This window comes from Coturnix japonica, chromosome 18, assembly GCF_054131305.1.
Source record: "Coturnix japonica strain WE chromosome 18, WE-NBRP24, whole genome shotgun sequence".
Lineage (NCBI taxonomy): Eukaryota > Metazoa > Chordata > Aves > Galliformes > Phasianidae > Coturnix > Coturnix japonica.
In genome coordinates, this window is record NC_140680.1 from 13,543,790 (window position 1) to 13,561,261 (window position 17,472).

Below are 17,472 nucleotides of genomic sequence, written 5' to 3' on the forward strand. Positions count from 1 at the left end.
AGGAAGGATGAGTGCAGTGGCCACCACCTCCCTGCAGCCAGCAGAGGATTTGAGCTTCCCCAGCTCCTGATTCTGCTCCTGCTGCAGCATCTCACTGTTGGGTTATTAGGGTGAAGGCCATCACTGCCCTCCCCATGGCCAGTCCTTCTCTGTGGTGCCTCAGGAACAAGCAGACATCGTGGCATACAACACATCCCCTGCCACAGGGATGGAGACAGCTCCTCAGTCGCTGCCAACTCGTTTGAGCCTCCAATTCAAACCCCAGGTTCCCCTATTGCTGTGCATCTGCAGCCACCGCTGGAGCAAGTGCTCTGCCAGCCCGTCACTCCCCCCACCAAGTCACCACAGTGTGAAATCTCACCTGGCCACCTCAGCCAGGTCTGTGCAGAGCTCTGCTGACTCCCATTACCCTCCTGCTAAGTCTGCTACCCCAGTATCAATGTATTTCTTTAAAGGTTCAGGGAAAATGGATGAGGCAGTTCTGCAATTTTCACCCAATTCCCTGTTTCAGGCTCGCAGGAATGCCAGAAGGGAGGAACTGAGTCAGGGAACCAAGTAAACACAATCTCCTCTGCTTACTGACAACATCGATTTAAACTTCACAATGATTTTACTAAGCAGAGCCCTGCTGGGAGAGAGCCCCAGGAGAAGCAGTCTCCATTAGGAAGATGGTGCTGCTGTGCTCAGGCAAAGCCAGAAAGATCCCAAACCTCATCTGAGCTACCCTGTGAGCACTGGGGATGAATCTGTCAGCGCTGCTCAGCTGAAGCTGCAAGGTGGGGCCCTCAGGGGATGATAGAATAGAGATTTCCATCAAAACTCAAGTTCCTGGCCTGGCACCCTCCCAGAGCAAACCCAGGCCCTTCAGTGCAGTGAGGCAAGGGGCATTTTAAAGCAGATGTGCTGGAGAACCTGGGGCAGACCAAAGCTCATGCAGCACATGGACCCCTTCCCATGCTGTCCCCACCTGGCAACATTGCCCCTTTTTGGATGTCCTCAGCCAGGAGAGGCCACCAGGCAGCAGGCAGGGGGCCCTTCCCCACTGCCTCCCCACATTACCCTGGATCCAACACCATGACTGCATCTCTCAACTCCATTTCAGACCCCCCCAATTCCCAGCACTGTGGGAGCACCCTGAGGTCACCCCTCCCAAAGTGGGGCTGCCTGGGCTCCCCAAACCCACTTTACAGGCAACATGGAGGCGTGTGTGCCAGCCCCAGGCATGCAGGGTGGCCGCAGCATCCTCCCAGCAGCATCCCCTCCCATCCCCGTTGATCGATAGTGATTGCCATGGAAACCAAACAGTTTCCAGAGCAGCTGTAGTGGGGTGGATGCTCAGGGCTGTGCTGAGGGGTTGAGGAAGGTTTGCTGCATGGATGGGTGCAGGGAGAGAGGCGGGGGTGTGCTAGGGAGAGATAGGAGGAACAGCAGGTGTTTCCGTGCTGAAAGAAGAGGGGAAGGAGGCACACTGTGGAGTGACCAGGGGCTGCACAACCTGGGCTGAATGGGAGAAGGGGATATGATGGCACAGTGCAAAGCCAGGGTGACAGAGATGTCCTGGGATGGGGTCTTTGCTTAGGAAGCCCCCCATAATGGTCTCCTTGAACCTGTTGGTCCTATCAGCCCTGGGGGTTTCCTTGCTACCTGCCTCTGTGCCAGCTGTGGGGTTCTGGCACCACGCAACATCTGGATGCCCGACACCTGGAGGTGTGGCCCTGGTGTCATGATCCTCACCCCTCCACCCTGTCTCAATTGCAGCTTGGCCATTGCCTCTTGGGGTGAGAAGCAGCGGATCCCCCCTGTATGGTCAATAGGAGAGTTCAGAGTGAGTGGAGATAGTAGAAGAGGGGTCTATAAAACCCTGCTGTGCAAACAATCATCTCCTTTTGGTAGCTCTTCCATCCCAGGGACAGTCTGTGGCTCCCAAGGTTGTTCCTGGTGCCATGGCAAACCCTGGCCCTGCAGCTCAGCAAAGAGCTGTACATGGCACCTATGTGCACCCTCTGCAATAAGCCTCATGGAGATCTGCACAGGAGCAGGCAGGGAAACCCAACAGCTGCTCCTGCTGTGAGATGGCCTGGATGTAATTGATGGAGCTAAAGAACCTATAGAAAATGAGGTGTGGTAGAGGAGAGGGTGAGGGGTGAGAAATGGGCTCGGATGACCAAAGGTGGAGGCTCCTTGCTGCCTGCGTGTGCTTTCTGCTGTGGGAGATGAGATGTGGGAAGGAGACACCAGGCACAGCATCCCAGTTTTCACACTTTTATTGTAAAGCTTTAGGAAGGGCTAATTACAATGGAGTTGGTCATCTGACAGCTCAGCAAACAAACAGAACAGGAGAGAACGGAAAGGGGATCACGACGGTGTCATGCTCACTGCTCTGAACAGAAAGAGTTACAAGGGAATCAATTGTGCTCACAGCGCCCGGGGAAAACCAAGCCCAAGGCCGAAAGCCTTCCCCGCACAGGGAAATGCATCACACATTGAGAGCAATACAACCTTAGCAAGAGGAGTTGCCTTAGACATAGGTCACCATCTGAAAAATAGTTGGGTACTTTGCTCTGCCGTAGGATTTCTCCTTTAGAAAAGCTACACCTGCATGTACATAAAACTGTACAAAAAACAAGGCATCACAAGCAAGGAAATGAAATCTCGTATAAATAGAACCAACACTGAAGAGCTACAAAGGGGTCGCTTAGATCCTTCCCACGCAGCCCGCCTGCTCCCTGGCTCCCACCTTTGGTTTTACCCCTGGCTTGTCCTAGTGCAGTGTGAGATGCGGTGAGCCCCTCTACAGAGGCGTCCCACCTCCTCCTCTTCCCTGTGCTTGTCTAGACTGGAGCTCATGGGGAGTATCCCCCCATGTGCATGGAGGCTTTATCCTTCTGGCTTATAATTGTGCAAATGAGCTTCTTACCAACATCAACTCTTCTTTTTCCCCACCCCCAGGACTAGTCCCCAGTGATACCAACTTCCATTCCCAGTGCCCCTTATAGAATAAATGTCCAGGGTTTTCTCCTCCCAGGGACCCATTGCCAGCCTTGGCACCCTGTGGAGAACCCATTCACTCTGTCCTTTCTTTTCCTCACTATACATCCACCCTTACCCCCCAAAACACCCATCTCCTCTCCTCACTGTGCTTGCACTCAAAGGCCCAGCCCCACCAACCCTCTGAGCATCCCCAAAGGAGACACGTAATCCCCTGTATCTTCTTCCCAATGGCACTCATCCCATTGGTACCCATCTCCACAGAACTCATCCCAATGATTCCCATCCCCATTGCACCCGTCCCTATGGCTCCCATCTCAATGGCACCTATCTTTATGGCTCCCATCCTCATGGCACTCATCCCTGTGAGGCCCATCCACACAATATCCACCCCCATGATACCCAAACCCACAGAACCTATCCCAGAGTTTCCCATCCCAATGGCCCCATTCCCATGGTACCAACCCCTTCCACCCCTCTGAGCTCCCTGGGGACCCATCTCCTCTACACTTCTCCCCAGTTTGCGACACGCTTGCACTGAGAACATCGCCAGGTGCTCCAGGAGACAAGACAGCCACCCCAGCCACAGGGCTTGGAGCATCAGGATCCTTCTGGTGACCCCGAGTGGAAGGAAGGGAGCCCACCCACAGGCAGTAGCCTGGGGAAGCTGCTCTTGGACAAGCACCCCTCAGATCTGACTCTGCCGGGGGGGGGTCCCCAGGAGGGGCACTGGACACGGCCGGAGCCGTGGGGAGGTGTGAGCAGTCGAGTTGGCAGTGGAGTCAGAGATCTTGGCCAGTGCGGCCAAATTGCACATTCTGCCCAGTTAGGCCCTGAAACTACAGAGCTACAATTAAAAACAAGTTCAGGAGCATGACCTGCTCAGGCAGCCAGGCCAGGAGAATGAGGCCCCGCTGGCAGAGCGGGCACCCCCAGCGGGACATCCCCCAGAGCCACACACCCACCCCACGCTGGGTAGGGAGCAGCAGCAGGGGCCAGGAGGGGGGTCCTGCCCCCCATTGGCACCCTGAGGTGCTGGGGCAGGTGGGGAGCACGGCTAGGGCACCGTGTCCACGCAGGGCACAGGGAGCTGGCACCGCCAAAGCAAAGGGAGAGGAGCTGCTCAGAGGGGCTGCTGAGGGGAGGTGTGCAGAGGGTCCTGCAGGCACCCTGTGCTGGTCAAGCTGTTGGCAAGAAGGGCCCCGGGCTCTCCCCGTGTGCAGACTGGGGGAAACCGTCCTGCAGCTACCACTGGCCTCGCTCCCTAAGGAAGATCCCAGAGATGAAGACGACCGATGCAATGCGCGAGTATGGGAAGAACAAGGGTGCAGCACAGCCTGTCCCCACATCCCAGCAGGGAGGGGGGAAGCAGGGAGGGTGACCCGGGAATGAGGCGTGAGTCCCCCAGATCCCTTCTGCCAGGGTCCCCCCGAATAGCAGGCAGAGATGCTCAGGAGGGCACCTGGGCATCCCCTCTGCGGTGTGCACATCTCCAGGTGCACCGTCCCCACTGTCTGCACGGTGTCACCCCTGAGAGGGGGCCGGGGCAGCGGGAACTGGGCAATGGAAGAGAAAGCTGGAGCCCGTGAGAGTGGCCCTGGGGCCTAAGGGCGGTGGGACTCCAGCAGTCAGGGGCTCGGCAGCCCCCAGCGTGACCCTGAGACAACGCTCCTCCTGACGAAGGCAATGGTGGCTTACAGGCGGACAGGACGGAGGTCGAAGGCATGGCACAGCCGGCCCCACCAGCAGCCCTGTTCCCAGCGGAGGCACCAGGCGAGGGGCTGAGGTGCCACAGCTGTCGATGACCCCCTGCCAGCGGAGTGAGACTGAGGGCTTCTCCGGACCCAGCCGGTCCCTTGCCTGGGGATGTCCCCATCCCTCCTCCGGCCATCGGGCACTGGGACACCAGAGACACCCCCGGCACGGCCCTCGCCTATGGCACCGGGCAGTCCCTAGGGACCCTGCAGCTTGTGGGCACAGTGACAACGTTCCAAAAGAGATCCAGACTGACAAATAGCTGAGTCCCTACAGTCTGGCTAGGGCTGCCCTCTCCTCCAGCTCCCCAGCTGCTGTTTCAGGGACTGGTCACAACTCTATTTACAATATAGAACATGAGTGTGGGCCGGATGCTGCGCTCCCGCGGGTTCTTCCACACAGCAAACCATTGAAATCTGGAACTTGCTCCCTGTGGATTGGGTTTGTGTGTGTGGGTGTGTGTTTGTTTAAACGTCTTTTGTTTCAAGGACAATAAAAAGTTTCAATCAGGCAGGACTTGAATGTCATTCCTAAGGTTCGTATTTACAGGAGTCTACAACAAAGAGCCGGGCAGCTCGCTCCCTGTGCACGGGGGGCACCCTCATCTTATGCCCCAGGGACTCCACCAGCTCTACATGGACCTTTGGTACATCAGCCCTCCTCCCCAGCCATGCCCTCCGCACCAGGAGCCTGTCCAGCCTCCCTGACCACGCAGTTCGGAGACACGCACCTGCAAATGCTGGGAATTTGGGGGTCGGATGCCTTCACCCCTCCCACCCCACCCAAGGAATGGGTTCTAAAGGTGCTCCTTCCGTCCCTGCCTCACCCTGCCCGCTGTCCTTGCAGCCTCTGGGCACCTCCACCACCACCCGGAGCAGAACCGGCCACAGAAGCCCGTAAAGCAACCAAGTTTCAAATGTTCCTCCAGGATGCTGGCCTTAGAAGCATGTCTGCTCCTGGCCCCTCGGGCCAGCCTCACAGGTAGATCTCCCTCTTGGTGGTCTGGGACGAGGGGGTGGTGGCTGGCTGGAAGTCCGAGGTCTGGGTGAGAGGAATTTCCTCCATGGGGGAGTCCTTGCAGGTCTCATGGCTACTATTGGAGAAGGCACTGTACGTGGGGAGCAGGCGGAGGTTGGCCATTTTGGTGCTGCGCTCTTCTGAGAGTCTGGGGCTGCCATTCCCGACTTGCTCTTGACTCCCTCTGTCTTGGTAAGGCACAAAAGTGGAGAGTTTGAGGGCGTTCTTGGGCCTGCGGCTGGGGGAGGATTGGCCGGGCATCCAGCAGGTGTCGGAGTGGCCGAACTCCGTGCACTCCCGGGTACAGGTCCCAGTCATGGCTACATCAGGCAGGGGACGGAGATCTGCAGAGAAGCAAGCAAGAGCATTGTTAGGCATGGACAAGCCCAGCAGGTTGGTGGGGTGAGGCTGGAGCACAGCTCCCATTGGTGGGACCTCTCCCCAGAGGTGACCAGGTAGGGACACTGATTCTCCTTTGGGAAGAGGAGCAGATGCTGAGAGGAAGGGGACAGGTGAACACATAGACATGAGGAATGTAAGCAGAGAACTCAGAATTCCTAACAGCTTTGTCCCTGGGGATGAGCACCCTACAGTGGGAGCAGGTAGGATCATAATGCAGCAGAGCTCACTGAGCCCACCCTAGGAGTCATGAACCATTCGGTCCAGCCCCATCAGACACCCCATGCCATATCAGTTGTTAAGGAAGTACCCCAGACTTGCTGGGTTTTTTTCACTGCCCTGAGTACATCCAGCCCTGCTCCTCACTAGGCATTCCAAAGACCCACTGGAAGTTCCTTCCCAAGCCTAACTAGAGGACCTCAGCCATCTCCCAGTCTCTCAGAGTCTGACACTTGAGCAAAGCAAACCTGGGCAATCCAACACCTACCCCCAGAGAGGTCAGACACCCATGAATCCCTGTCCCAGAAGCATTCAAACCTCTCAGTGTACCAAACACCTTCCCAGATCTCCAGGTATCTGAAGGCATCTCCTCCTTGTGGGAAGCTCTGGCCATCAGCAGCACCAGGTCATTGCCTTGTGTCCTCTATGCCAGAGGTTTCCAGGCTCTTGCTGCTCTTGCCAAGAGTCTCCAGAGGCCCTGACTTGAAATTCCCACCACTCCTATAGCACACCTACGAGACCTGTTCCAGGCACGAGCCATCTGCCCCACTTGGGCATAACACAGCCCCCTGCCACTGCCTGGGATACATCACTGCCCTCTGGCACCTGCTGGCAGGTCTGGGTTCATGCTGCTGCTGGGTTGAAGGGATCCACAGCCCTAGCAAAAAGCAAATTGGAGCTTTTGATGCTATGCTGAGGCTTTGCCTCTGCTAGCATGATCCTTCCGCCACCAACTCAGGGCTTAAGGTCTTGGGTGATCCCAAGTCAACCTTCAGAGCTTTCATGCACCAGCAACACTGAGGTCTCTGTGGGAGAAGGCTCCATATGATGCTGGGAATGGGTAAAAAGGGTCAAATGTGAGAGCTAACAGGATAGGCATGGAAGAGAGGCATAGTTAGCGACAAACCAGTGTGGGAACATGTCTTGCCCTAAAACAATCCCCACTGCAACCCAAACTCTCCCATCCCCTGGCACACACGTTGGCTGCGATATCCTGGCAGCAGCCCCAAGGACATACCTCCGTGCAGACCCCTTCACAGCCTGCTCCGCTCAGGGGACTCTAATGAGGATCAGAAAAAGGACGAGAGGGTCACATCAGTGCACAGCCCCAACCTCCAAACACCCACCCTAGGATCCTCCTGCTCCCTTCCCCATTGCACTGCAGCAAGCCCCAAAATGTCCTCGTGGTACCCACTGCCTTCAGGCTCCAGCCTCCCAAAGCTGCTTGGCCATTGCTGTGTTTCTCCATCTTCATCCTCACCTCCCAGCTGACTCGCAGAGCTCAAGGCCACCTGGTTTGCGGTGATGTGTACACACATGGACACAACCCACTGGAGTGGGTTTATGTGGGCACTTGGCGTCATGGATGGGCACACATGAAGAACTCATGCACAAGGGACAGCCATGCTCATGCTGGAGGATGCAAAAGCCAGGGACCAAGCATCGGAGGAGACAAAGAAAGCACAAGTGTCACTGTGAGAACTGTGCTTGCCTATGAAGGTCTTTGGGAATGTTCTCAGAGCCATGGACCAACTGTTGTACTACTCCCTGGGCAAATGCAGAGCTGCCTCATTTCTTTCTCTGAGCTGCAGATAGAAATAATCAAACCCTGTTTTCACCCCTCAGTACTAACAGGATGGCCACTGGTTGGTTGGACCAAGGCCACGCTGTGCTGTCTTTCACTTGTGCACAACAAGCAACACCTCTCATCTCCTTTCCCAGTACACAAGTGGGGCAAGCCCTCACCATACCCACTTCCTGAAGGGCTTGGTGCTGCTCGTTCATGTCATGGGATGCTCCAGCTCCAAGGGAAGGTGGTATGCCGTGGGACAGAAATAATGCCACCTCTCCATCAAACAAAGCCATGGAGATTTCCTCGCGCCAATAGCAGCTGAGAAATCACAGGGCCAAGCAGGAACTCGGTGTTCAGGATCTTTTATTCTGCTTTTCCCATTGTTTATTTCTGGCACGAAAGCCATTTTCCAGTGCTGTCTCTTGCAGTGAGATGCTGGCATCAGAGCTCTCCCGCTAAAGGAGCGCATTATGTGCCGCAAGCACAACCAGCTCTGCTTCCAGAGCCCGGGAACGGGCAGGGTGCAATTCCTGAATAGCCACAATTTACTGCAAACACGACCCCACGGCCTAATTCTCAGCACATGCCGGTGGGCTGGAGTTCAATGTGCCACCACGACCAAGCACAGCTCTTTAGGGGTAAGCAGCAGTGAGAATTCAGCTCACAAAGGGCTGGTTCTGGCTGCGGTGTCAGTGTAGACACCATTTCCCACAGCCTGCTCACTGCACCCCAGAGGGTCAGCCTATCCCACTATCAGCATCTCCATGCCCGGAGGGATGGGTGCTTGTTTGAGCATCCACACCCGCTGGTTCCCCCCTTTCTATTGCTTGGCTGTCTCTGGCTGCCTGGGGGCTGCTCGGCCTCATTGCATAGGAATGAGCCGGGGCAGTAAAAGTCGCATCCCTTTGAACTTTCCAGATGAAAAGGGCCTTTATGGGAGATGCATTCAGAGATGCGCCTGGGTCCCGGCCCTGGCTGGAGGAGGGGAAGCTCCCTCCCGCAGCCCTGCTCTGCAGCATCCAGGGCACCTCTTTGTGCAGGAGGCTGTGCTGGGCCATCTCCTTCGGGATGAGGCACATATTGGTGCTGCTGCTAATTATCTCTCTGTTTCTCGCTCGCAAGGGCTCTTCTAGTAGTGTTATTGCTCTTCGTGGGGGATTTCAGCAGTGCACTTGAGTACCATTAGGGAGGAGACAAAAGCAGGCAGCATCACTCAGCAGCACTTCCATCTCCTGCAGTAGATGGGCTGGGGGGTCCCTCACCCATCATAAGCCAAGTATCTTCAACACATGCTGAGAGCCAGCCTGGAGCATGGTTTTGTGCCAGCATCTCCAGTGTGCATGGTCTGGTTTGGTTCTTCCATTCACATCAGACATCATCACCGAGAGCTTGGTGTGCAGTGCTGGGGGAGCAGGGGTGCTGTAGCACACGTGGCTGAGAGTTTGGGGGTGAGAGGATGCAGAGCAGCTCAGGGAGGGAGGAATGTGGGTCTGGGAATAGGAGGCAGCAGGGCACTGTGCAGGGTGCAAAGAAGCCTGGAGGAAAAAGGAGGAAGCACAGCATGCAAGGAGGGAGCAGGGAGACTCGGGGCTGCAAAGATGCGGGAAGCAGCTTGGAGGCAAAGCAGGATGCGTTTCCAAAGTGTTACATTGCAAAGAGTCATCTTCCCCACCTGATGGCACAGAGAACATCAGCATCTAACCTCAGCCAGCCACTCCAGCCAGCCAGCCCAGCAGCACTGCACCTGTGCCAAGTACTTCTTTCCACACAGCTTTCTTTTGGCCTAGGCAGGACGTTGGCAGCTTTACCATCTCTGTTCCCTGGTGCAGACACGTGACAATACTGCTCTTCCTGCACCAAGACCTCAGGGCTCTGCTGACCACTGCTGGGACATCCCTTACAACGCTGACCTTCCATGTCATCCCACTCCAGCATCACTATCCTCCCTGCCCACATCCCAGGGATCTGCTGATCCCTAGTGCTGCTCATCCCAACAGCTCCCTCATGCCAGTACCACTCCCCTGCTCCACCTTAGCTCACCAAAGCCATTGCAGCACCATCACATCCTCCAGTTCCCACCTGAAGCTCTCACACCCATCGGCACCACCACCCGCAGTGCTCTCCCCATCTCCCCATTGCACACTGCTGTCCTATTGCCAGCTGCCATTCTCCCCCTCTCTCCAGGTACCCCTCCCCAGCAGCGTGGCTCCCTGCAGCACTGCTCCCCACAGGTGCTGTGCCCCGTTGCGATGCTCTCCCCAGGTGTTGTCCCCCCACTGCGCCATTCCCGGTGAGCACCGTTCCCCACCGCGCTGCTGCCTATGGGTACCGATCCCCCACAGTGCCACGTCCTCCAGGTGCCATGTTCTGTGCTGCCACTCCTCCAGGTACCCCCTGCCGCTCTCCTCCCTCCAGGCACTGCCACGTCCTGCAGGTACCATGTTTCACAGCACTGTTCCCTCCAGGTACCTCTCTCCTGCAGTGCTACTTGCTCCAGGCACTTCTGCTTCATGCTTTGCTCCCGCTTCTTTACTCCCTCTCAGTGCATCTAGATGGATAGTGCACCCCCAAATCCTGTTTTTATGTACCAGCAGCCCCGTATCTTCATAGTTTTGTATGGGTCCCTTCCCACTCTTGTCTCAGCCTTCTCCATGTCTTCCCCCTGCACCGCTGGAGCAGCAGGTTCTCAGCAGCCCATCCCCTGCTCCCTGCCACATTTGGCTCTGCATGCGATCCCTTTGATGCACAGAACTCGAGGGCTCCTTCCATTGCCCCTTCCCCTTCAGAGGGCTTTTGGGAGCTGGGAGGTGGCTGCAGAGCTCTGAGCTGCTCTGCAAAATGCAGACCCCAGATCTCCTTTATGGGAACACGACAAGTGGATGCTCATCCTCTAGATACAGGGGGGCTGCAGCATCACAGTCCCCCCCCCTGCAGCACACACCCATCCCTCCTGGTCCCCAGTTCCCACCCAGCAGCACATGGCCACCACCAGATGCCCTCTGCCTCTGAGGCAGCACCAGCACAATCCTGATTTCACTTTCCAGGCCTCAGGGAAAGGCTGCTGGAGCTGTGCCCGTTTCCACAGTGATGCTCCAGAGATCGATGAGCAGAGAAATATCAGAAGCTGAGAGCAGCAGCAGAGCTCTCCACACCGACCACGTCAGCCCCTATTTTCCTGGACTGAGCTAATGCTGTCCCCACAGCACCTGGGCAGACGGTTTGCAGGACCATTCCTCGCACTGCAACACCCAGACAGACGGCTCTGGGGACAGATTCTAACACGACATCACCCAGGCAGATGGCTTTCCAAACTTAACACCATCATGACACATGCAGACAGATGGTTCCTGGTATCTGAGAGTGACCCGCTGGTGCCCATCCGGTTGGTTGCTGCAGCTCAGCACCACACCTAACACTTCTCAGGCCATGGAGAGCAACACCAGTGCTCTCAATAAATACCGAGAGAGGTGCAGCTCTGATGCCAGCACATAGATGGGTTTCTCCTACACACCCAAGCCAGCAGACAGAGCACACATAGCCATCTCCCCCAGACCCTGCAGCACTGCCTGAATGCTGAATAATGGTGGCTAAACACCAGTGCAGACAGCTTGCTCTGAACACAATGGCTTGTCTGCACCCAGATGCACACACAGAGTGAATCAGAGTGTATTACAGCAGCACATACGAGCTGCAGAGCTGAAGCAAACGACTTCCCAAATCCCACCAAGGTTATCACAGCAGAACCAGTGTGTCACTCATGGGGACAGATGCACCCACCAACCCTAACATCACCAGCACAGGTAGCAGAATGCTGAACCATGTTATCCCCACTCCGCACTTTGGTCCCTGGGGTGCATCTCCCATCTCTTCCCTTTGCTTCTGGAGCTTCAGGGCCACCTCCCACTGCTGCTGTGCCTGCAGCCCATGGCCCACAGACACTGGAATGGCTATTTGCACCGCCGGCACTGGGAGTATCTGAACTGATGGCTGCGGCTCAGGGGAAGACCTCCAAAATGGCCACTTGCAATCCCTGTAACACCCAGGGAAGAAAATCCCATCCCCTGTCACACAGTCTGTGCTTGTGGTGCTGCTTGGATGATCTCCTGCCCTGGCACCACAGGGTTTCAACCTTTGTGGGACTATAAAAAGCAGAATTATTACATTAAATTACAGAATAATGACATTAAGAAGTACCTTAATAGGATTAGGGGGGTTCAAAGGTTAGAAAATGCCAAAATTAGGTTTGTCCCTGTAGTTTTAATTCACTTCTTACAAATCCGCTTTGTGATACAGACCAGAGGCACTGGCTGGTGGAGAACAGTTCCCCTTTTGTGGGGTCCTCCAATAAAGGGGATGGGACACTGGGTGGTGCAGCAGGTTTGGGCTGCGAGGAGAGGCTCTGCCATCAGGACTCCACCCTACGGGCTGCAGAAAGCAAAGAAGGCGCAATGAAGGGGTCAGGAGATCACAGCAAATTGCGTCTTCAAAGCATGGGGCTGGGGGGGGCAGCCAGGATTCCTTTACCAGTGAGCTAAACCAGCTATTTCCTTTCCTGCCTCCTCTTGGAAATGAGCAATCAGGACAGATTTCAATGATGCTTTTCAAATCATGTGGTAAGCGGCAGATGCCCACCATGCAAAACTGTTTGCTTGCAATTAAAGTTTGCCAAAACTCCAAGCAGCTGAAAGCAGACTCAAGCAGTGGGCATTACTGAGCAATCCTCCTCACTGATGCTGTGCACAGGGCAAGAGGTAACAGCCTTAAGTAGTGCCAAGGGAGGTTTGGGTTTATATTAGGAACAATTTATTCACCAACAGAGCCGTGATGCATTGGCACGGGCTGCCCAGGGAGGTGGTGGATGGTTGGTGGGGTCACCAACCCCGGGGGTGTTCAGGAATTGTGTAGATGTGGCACTGAGGGACGTGGTTAATTGTGGGGTGGGTTGGGGTTGGACGACACAATCTTAGTGGTCTTTTCCAACTTTAGTTATTCTATAATTCTGCAATAAGGGACAGTGTCAAGCCTACCTATGATATGAAGCCCTACTGCCTATATTGCCCCAGCACTGTCCTTTTGCCAAGTGAGAACTTCTCACAGCACCTACAAACAACAGATATACACCAAATAATCTCCAGGAGGGTCACGGAACCCTGCAGTACCCAAACCAAACTGTGCCATAGCCAAAGCCCTTCCCCACCTCCCCACATGCCCCCATATCACCTGGCTGGGTGGCTGGTCAGGTGAGCACCAGCTGCTGCAGTACCTTTGGGAGGTGGGACTCAATGTCCCCAGCTGGTTCATCTGCCCTTGTCGCTGCAGGCTGCCCGTTCCTCCCCTTCTGGCTTTTGCATCCTCTCTTGTGAGGGCTAATGACAGTTATGTAAACAGGCAGGGAACAACACCTGCCATCCCCAGGGGCTCTTAGCGCATGCATGCCTCTGATGCACATTCCTGCTGCCCAAATACCGACACAATCACTGCGTGCACCATTCCCACTTGGCCTTTGCCAACACCTCCTGTGCACAGTATTCCTCCCAGAGTTTCCCATTTGGGCCCATTTGTGGGGCTGGCCTGCTCTCCTGTCCCATTTGAGCTCTCCAGGGATGCAAGGACACATGCAGACAATGAGATGGGGCTCTCAGGAGGAGCAGAGCCCCAGCTGCCTGCCTGAGCAATGGAGTGCCCACAGCAGAGAAGCCCTTCTCTGGCCCCCAGAGGGTGATTAGCAGGAGAGCAGGGGTCAGGGATCTTATGGCATCCAGTCCCTGTGATCTCCTGGTTTTCATCATTATGTGTTGCTGACATCTCCCCATACACAGCCTCTTACCCCATCTCCTTTCTGCCCTCCCACAACTTCTGAGGAGGACTGAAGTCCTATCCCATGGTTCCTGAGCCCTTGCCACTGCTCCCAGGAGGGGATGAGCACAGCAGCCTGGCATGGGATGCATTAAAGCACCAAATGCTTCTTACAGAAGGAGCATGTATGGCTGATCCTAGAGCTTCACCTCACAACTGAGCCCGGGAAAGGTGTTCTGGCACACGGAGGTGACTTCTTAGCCCCCGTGTGACCTGCAGCACCCCAAGCCTCAGGCTGCATCTGCCTCCCTCCAAGGGTTAACCATCCTCTACAGAGTTTCTCTGAGCTAATTAGAAAGAGCCCAAGCAAGTGTGGTGGCAGACACCACTGCACTTATCTCCACACTTCCGGGGCTCTGCCCTTATCATTTAATTAAAGCTGCAGCCATGCTTCCCTTCCTGGCAGCAGCTCATCAGGGAGGGCAGTGGAGCTTGAGTCAGCCACTGCGGGGAACGGGATGAGGGCAGGGAATATACCCTGGGAAGGCCAACACTGGGGAGAAGAGTCCCTTGGAGCCAAACCCTCCCATCAGTAAGAAGCATCCCATGTCCCACAGCACCCCAAAAACAATCTGAGGACACCAGAAGTGCTGTGAAAGGGGACTGTGCAAGGAGGATGTACCCAGAGCTCCTGTGCCAGGGTTGCTAGGGGGACCGAGTTTGCACAAGGGCTGTGCTGGAGCACGATGCTGCTCAGAGGGCACAAAACAATGCGTGGGTGCAGCTCCGTGGGGCTGTGCATTGACAGTGAGAAGTTTGGCCCTTTGGGGGCAAACAACCCCCAGCCGACGCTGGCGGCTGCTATGCCAAATTCCACACCTCCCTTCTGAAGCGTATTTAAGCTAATGTGTCTTGAAAGGGAATTCTTATAAGCGGTTTGTTAGCAGGGCTGAGGCTGCATACCTTGTTCTCACAAAACAGCTGGAACACCTTTGCTAAAACTTAAGAAAAAGAGAAAAACCGAGGAAAGAAAAAGGAACGAACCTGAGGGAAACCCAGCATGGAAAATTTAAGCTTTAGTGTTAGAAATCTGCTGAAGTGATAAGCAATAGAAAATAAGCCTGAATAATGCTAAATGTCAAGCAGCCCGAGGCTGCGCAGCCTCTCTAATGATCCCCGCTGCGGGTTGCGGAGGCTGCGGTGGGAGAGGGTGGGGGACGGGAGCAGCAGTGCCAGCCTCGTGCCAGCACCATGAGCCCAACTCCCAGCTCCTCCATCCTCCCGGCATCCCGGCAATGATTCACATGAGAACAACAGATAAACAGTGTGAACTGGCTGTAGGTTTTGGACCTCACTGGAAGGTTTGCATGTGGGCAGCTTGGAGAACATCCTGGGGGGCTGGGGAGGGGGGTATGGGGACTTGGGGACATGTGGCTTTATGACCACCGTGCCCATGCCTGGGTGGCTGCTGTTCATTGTGAAGCATTATTGCGGCTCTTGTGTCAAGGAGAAAAGAACTGGCATTCACGAGTCTGCCTTTGAACAAAACCTTTGTTAAGCTCCATCAACAATTTAATAATCTTTCGCTAGCAGGACAATGAATCAGGGGAAATTGTTCTTGGGGGGGGGGAGCAGGGAGCTGAACACAAAGCGCTGCTCAAGGCCTTAGGAGTCACCTAGGTGTTGAGTGACAAATGGAAGCACAACTTGGTGTGAGGGGGCTGCAGGCAGACAGCTCCTCTCCCCAGCAGGAGACATGGGGCTGGGGAGGAGGAGAAGCAGCCCCGGGTAAGGCTGAGCCTAAGGGACTGAGATTAGGATTGGTGGCACAGGTTGGTGTGCATACCTTTGAGTGGATGCTGCCTGTGGTGCCCTGTGAGGAGGTCTAATGAACACAGGGTTGGGTGCCACCACCAGCCTCAGAGCACCCAGTGTGAAACCCAATGCAGTTATGGGATATTGCCCTGAAATAGCTGGGGGCTGGCGGCTCTCTGAAGTGCCTACTGCAGAGAAAAGGAAACAAGGTTTGAGAAGAGGAAAGGAGCAGGTAGAGTGTGCTCAATTGCATACAGATCATAGGATTGTAGGGGTTGGAATGGACATCTGGGGATCATCACGTCCAAGACCTTCCTGAAAAACACAGGATGGGTTCACCATCACCAGAGAAGGGTGTGAGGCTGCTGAAGGACAAGGGCAGCCCATGCAGGGGAAGCCATGCCTCTGATCTGTGCTGAGGAGCACCAGAAGTGTGCATTGCTCACTCCTTCAACATCCACGTGATGGCAGGGTGGAAATCCGCAGTGGAAGCCGAATGGGAGGGGGTTAGCAACTGGCACACGGCAGGAGCAGCGCACTCACTGTGCACGTGCCAAGGAATGAGGCCAGGTGGGTGACGTTTGTGGATCACACTGCTTGCCGTCCTGCTAGCGGAGGGGCTGAGGGATGCGGCTCAGGGATGTGCGTGGGGAGGTGCCTTCTGATCATGGAAAAATGGGAGGTGTCAGCGCCACTGCAGCTCGCAAACGTGAGAACGCATAGGAGGGCATAGGCACATCTCTGAGAATGGGGAGGGGTTGGAGTGGGGAATAGAGCCAGAAGGGCTCTGAGCGGGAAGATATGGGCAAAAAGAATATCCACCAGATGCTGATGAGCCACTGCTGTGCCCTATGTTTGCTATTGGGATGATACTCTTGTAGGACGGCAGGAACAAGAAGGCTAATGCCATCAGAGAGGGAGCACCGACCCCACTACCACTGGATGCTGCAGATCTCAAGTGCTGCAGGTTGGGTACAGTCAGGTCTGCACCCTGGAGGGAGTCCTGGAGGTACTGAGTAGATATACCATGTGCTTTAATGAACACAGGGCCTATACCTGAAGGGGCGGTGGGGACACAGCCTCATCTGGCGTTTGAGGCACAGTGGCTGAAGGGATTTGCCGGTTCCATCACCCTCAGAGCACAGCATGAGCAAACAGTTGGACTATCAGGAGGAGATTTTGATTTCACGGTCCAACAGAGATGCATGAAACCTTCCAGAATCAGTGCAAGGGAAAGATTTGTACAGGTTGTTTTTCAAAAGGAGATAATAGTAGCACTTCTGCTCCTTATAGCTCGATAGAAAATGAATGTATAGCACTGAGAGAAACAGCGGCAGACCTGCTCAAAAGAGAAGCCCCAGATTAGCCAGGTAGAGACCTCAGAAGCATCTGTGAATCGAGATGTCTAAGATCAGCCACTGACCCTTTGAAGGAAACTATTAATCATCATTAAGGAGGCTGATGTCCCTGAGAACAAAGGGGCAAATCAGCCCAAGTGTTGAGCCTCATCGAATGGGTCAGCAAAGGGAAAACTGGGCTGGGAGGAGGATAAATGCATGTGGGCAGTGCCAGGGGAGAGCAGAGCAAGCACGGCAAGGCTGAGGGAGGCAATGGGGAACAATGCTGGCGAAGCGCTGTATCCAGGAGTGAGATGTTTGCTTTCTCTCCCTGGTGTGTCTCTGTGGGTGCCCTTCCTGTGTGGCTAATGAGCAGCCAGACACAGAATCTGCGATTTCTTTGGCTTTTATTCATTTTCCTTCCAGATAATCATAAGCCTCGCTTTTGTCGAGATCCCTGTTGTCTGGGTAATTTCATCTAGAGATCCTCAAGGAACAGAGACCTCCCTACCTCTCAAAGCGTAATATCTTGGTTTTAGCTGGCATATTTTCAAGCAATAACTTATACAGCAG

The 17,472-nt window shown here is 55.1% G+C and overlaps 1 protein-coding gene across 2 annotated transcripts in view; it reads right to left on the reverse strand.

The window, feature by feature from the left end:
- Positions 1-2,248: 2,248 nt before the first annotated feature.
- The window catches only part of PCDH1 (protocadherin 1), a 47,936-nt gene continuing 32,712 nt past the window's right edge, over positions 2,249-17,472 (reverse strand). Inside the window, exons 5-6 of one of the 2 annotated variants that reach the window (XM_085518960.1) lie at positions 7,397-7,438; positions 2,249-6,104 (exon numbers count right to left, since the gene is read on the reverse strand). In XM_085518960.1, coding sequence (XP_085375086.1) covers positions 7,413-7,438 — 26 coding nt within the window. In that variant the 3' untranslated portion in view covers positions 2,249-6,104; positions 7,397-7,412. The remainder of the gene's footprint in view (positions 6,105-7,396; positions 7,439-17,472) is intronic. The other variant, XM_085518959.1, reaches the window with a different exon arrangement.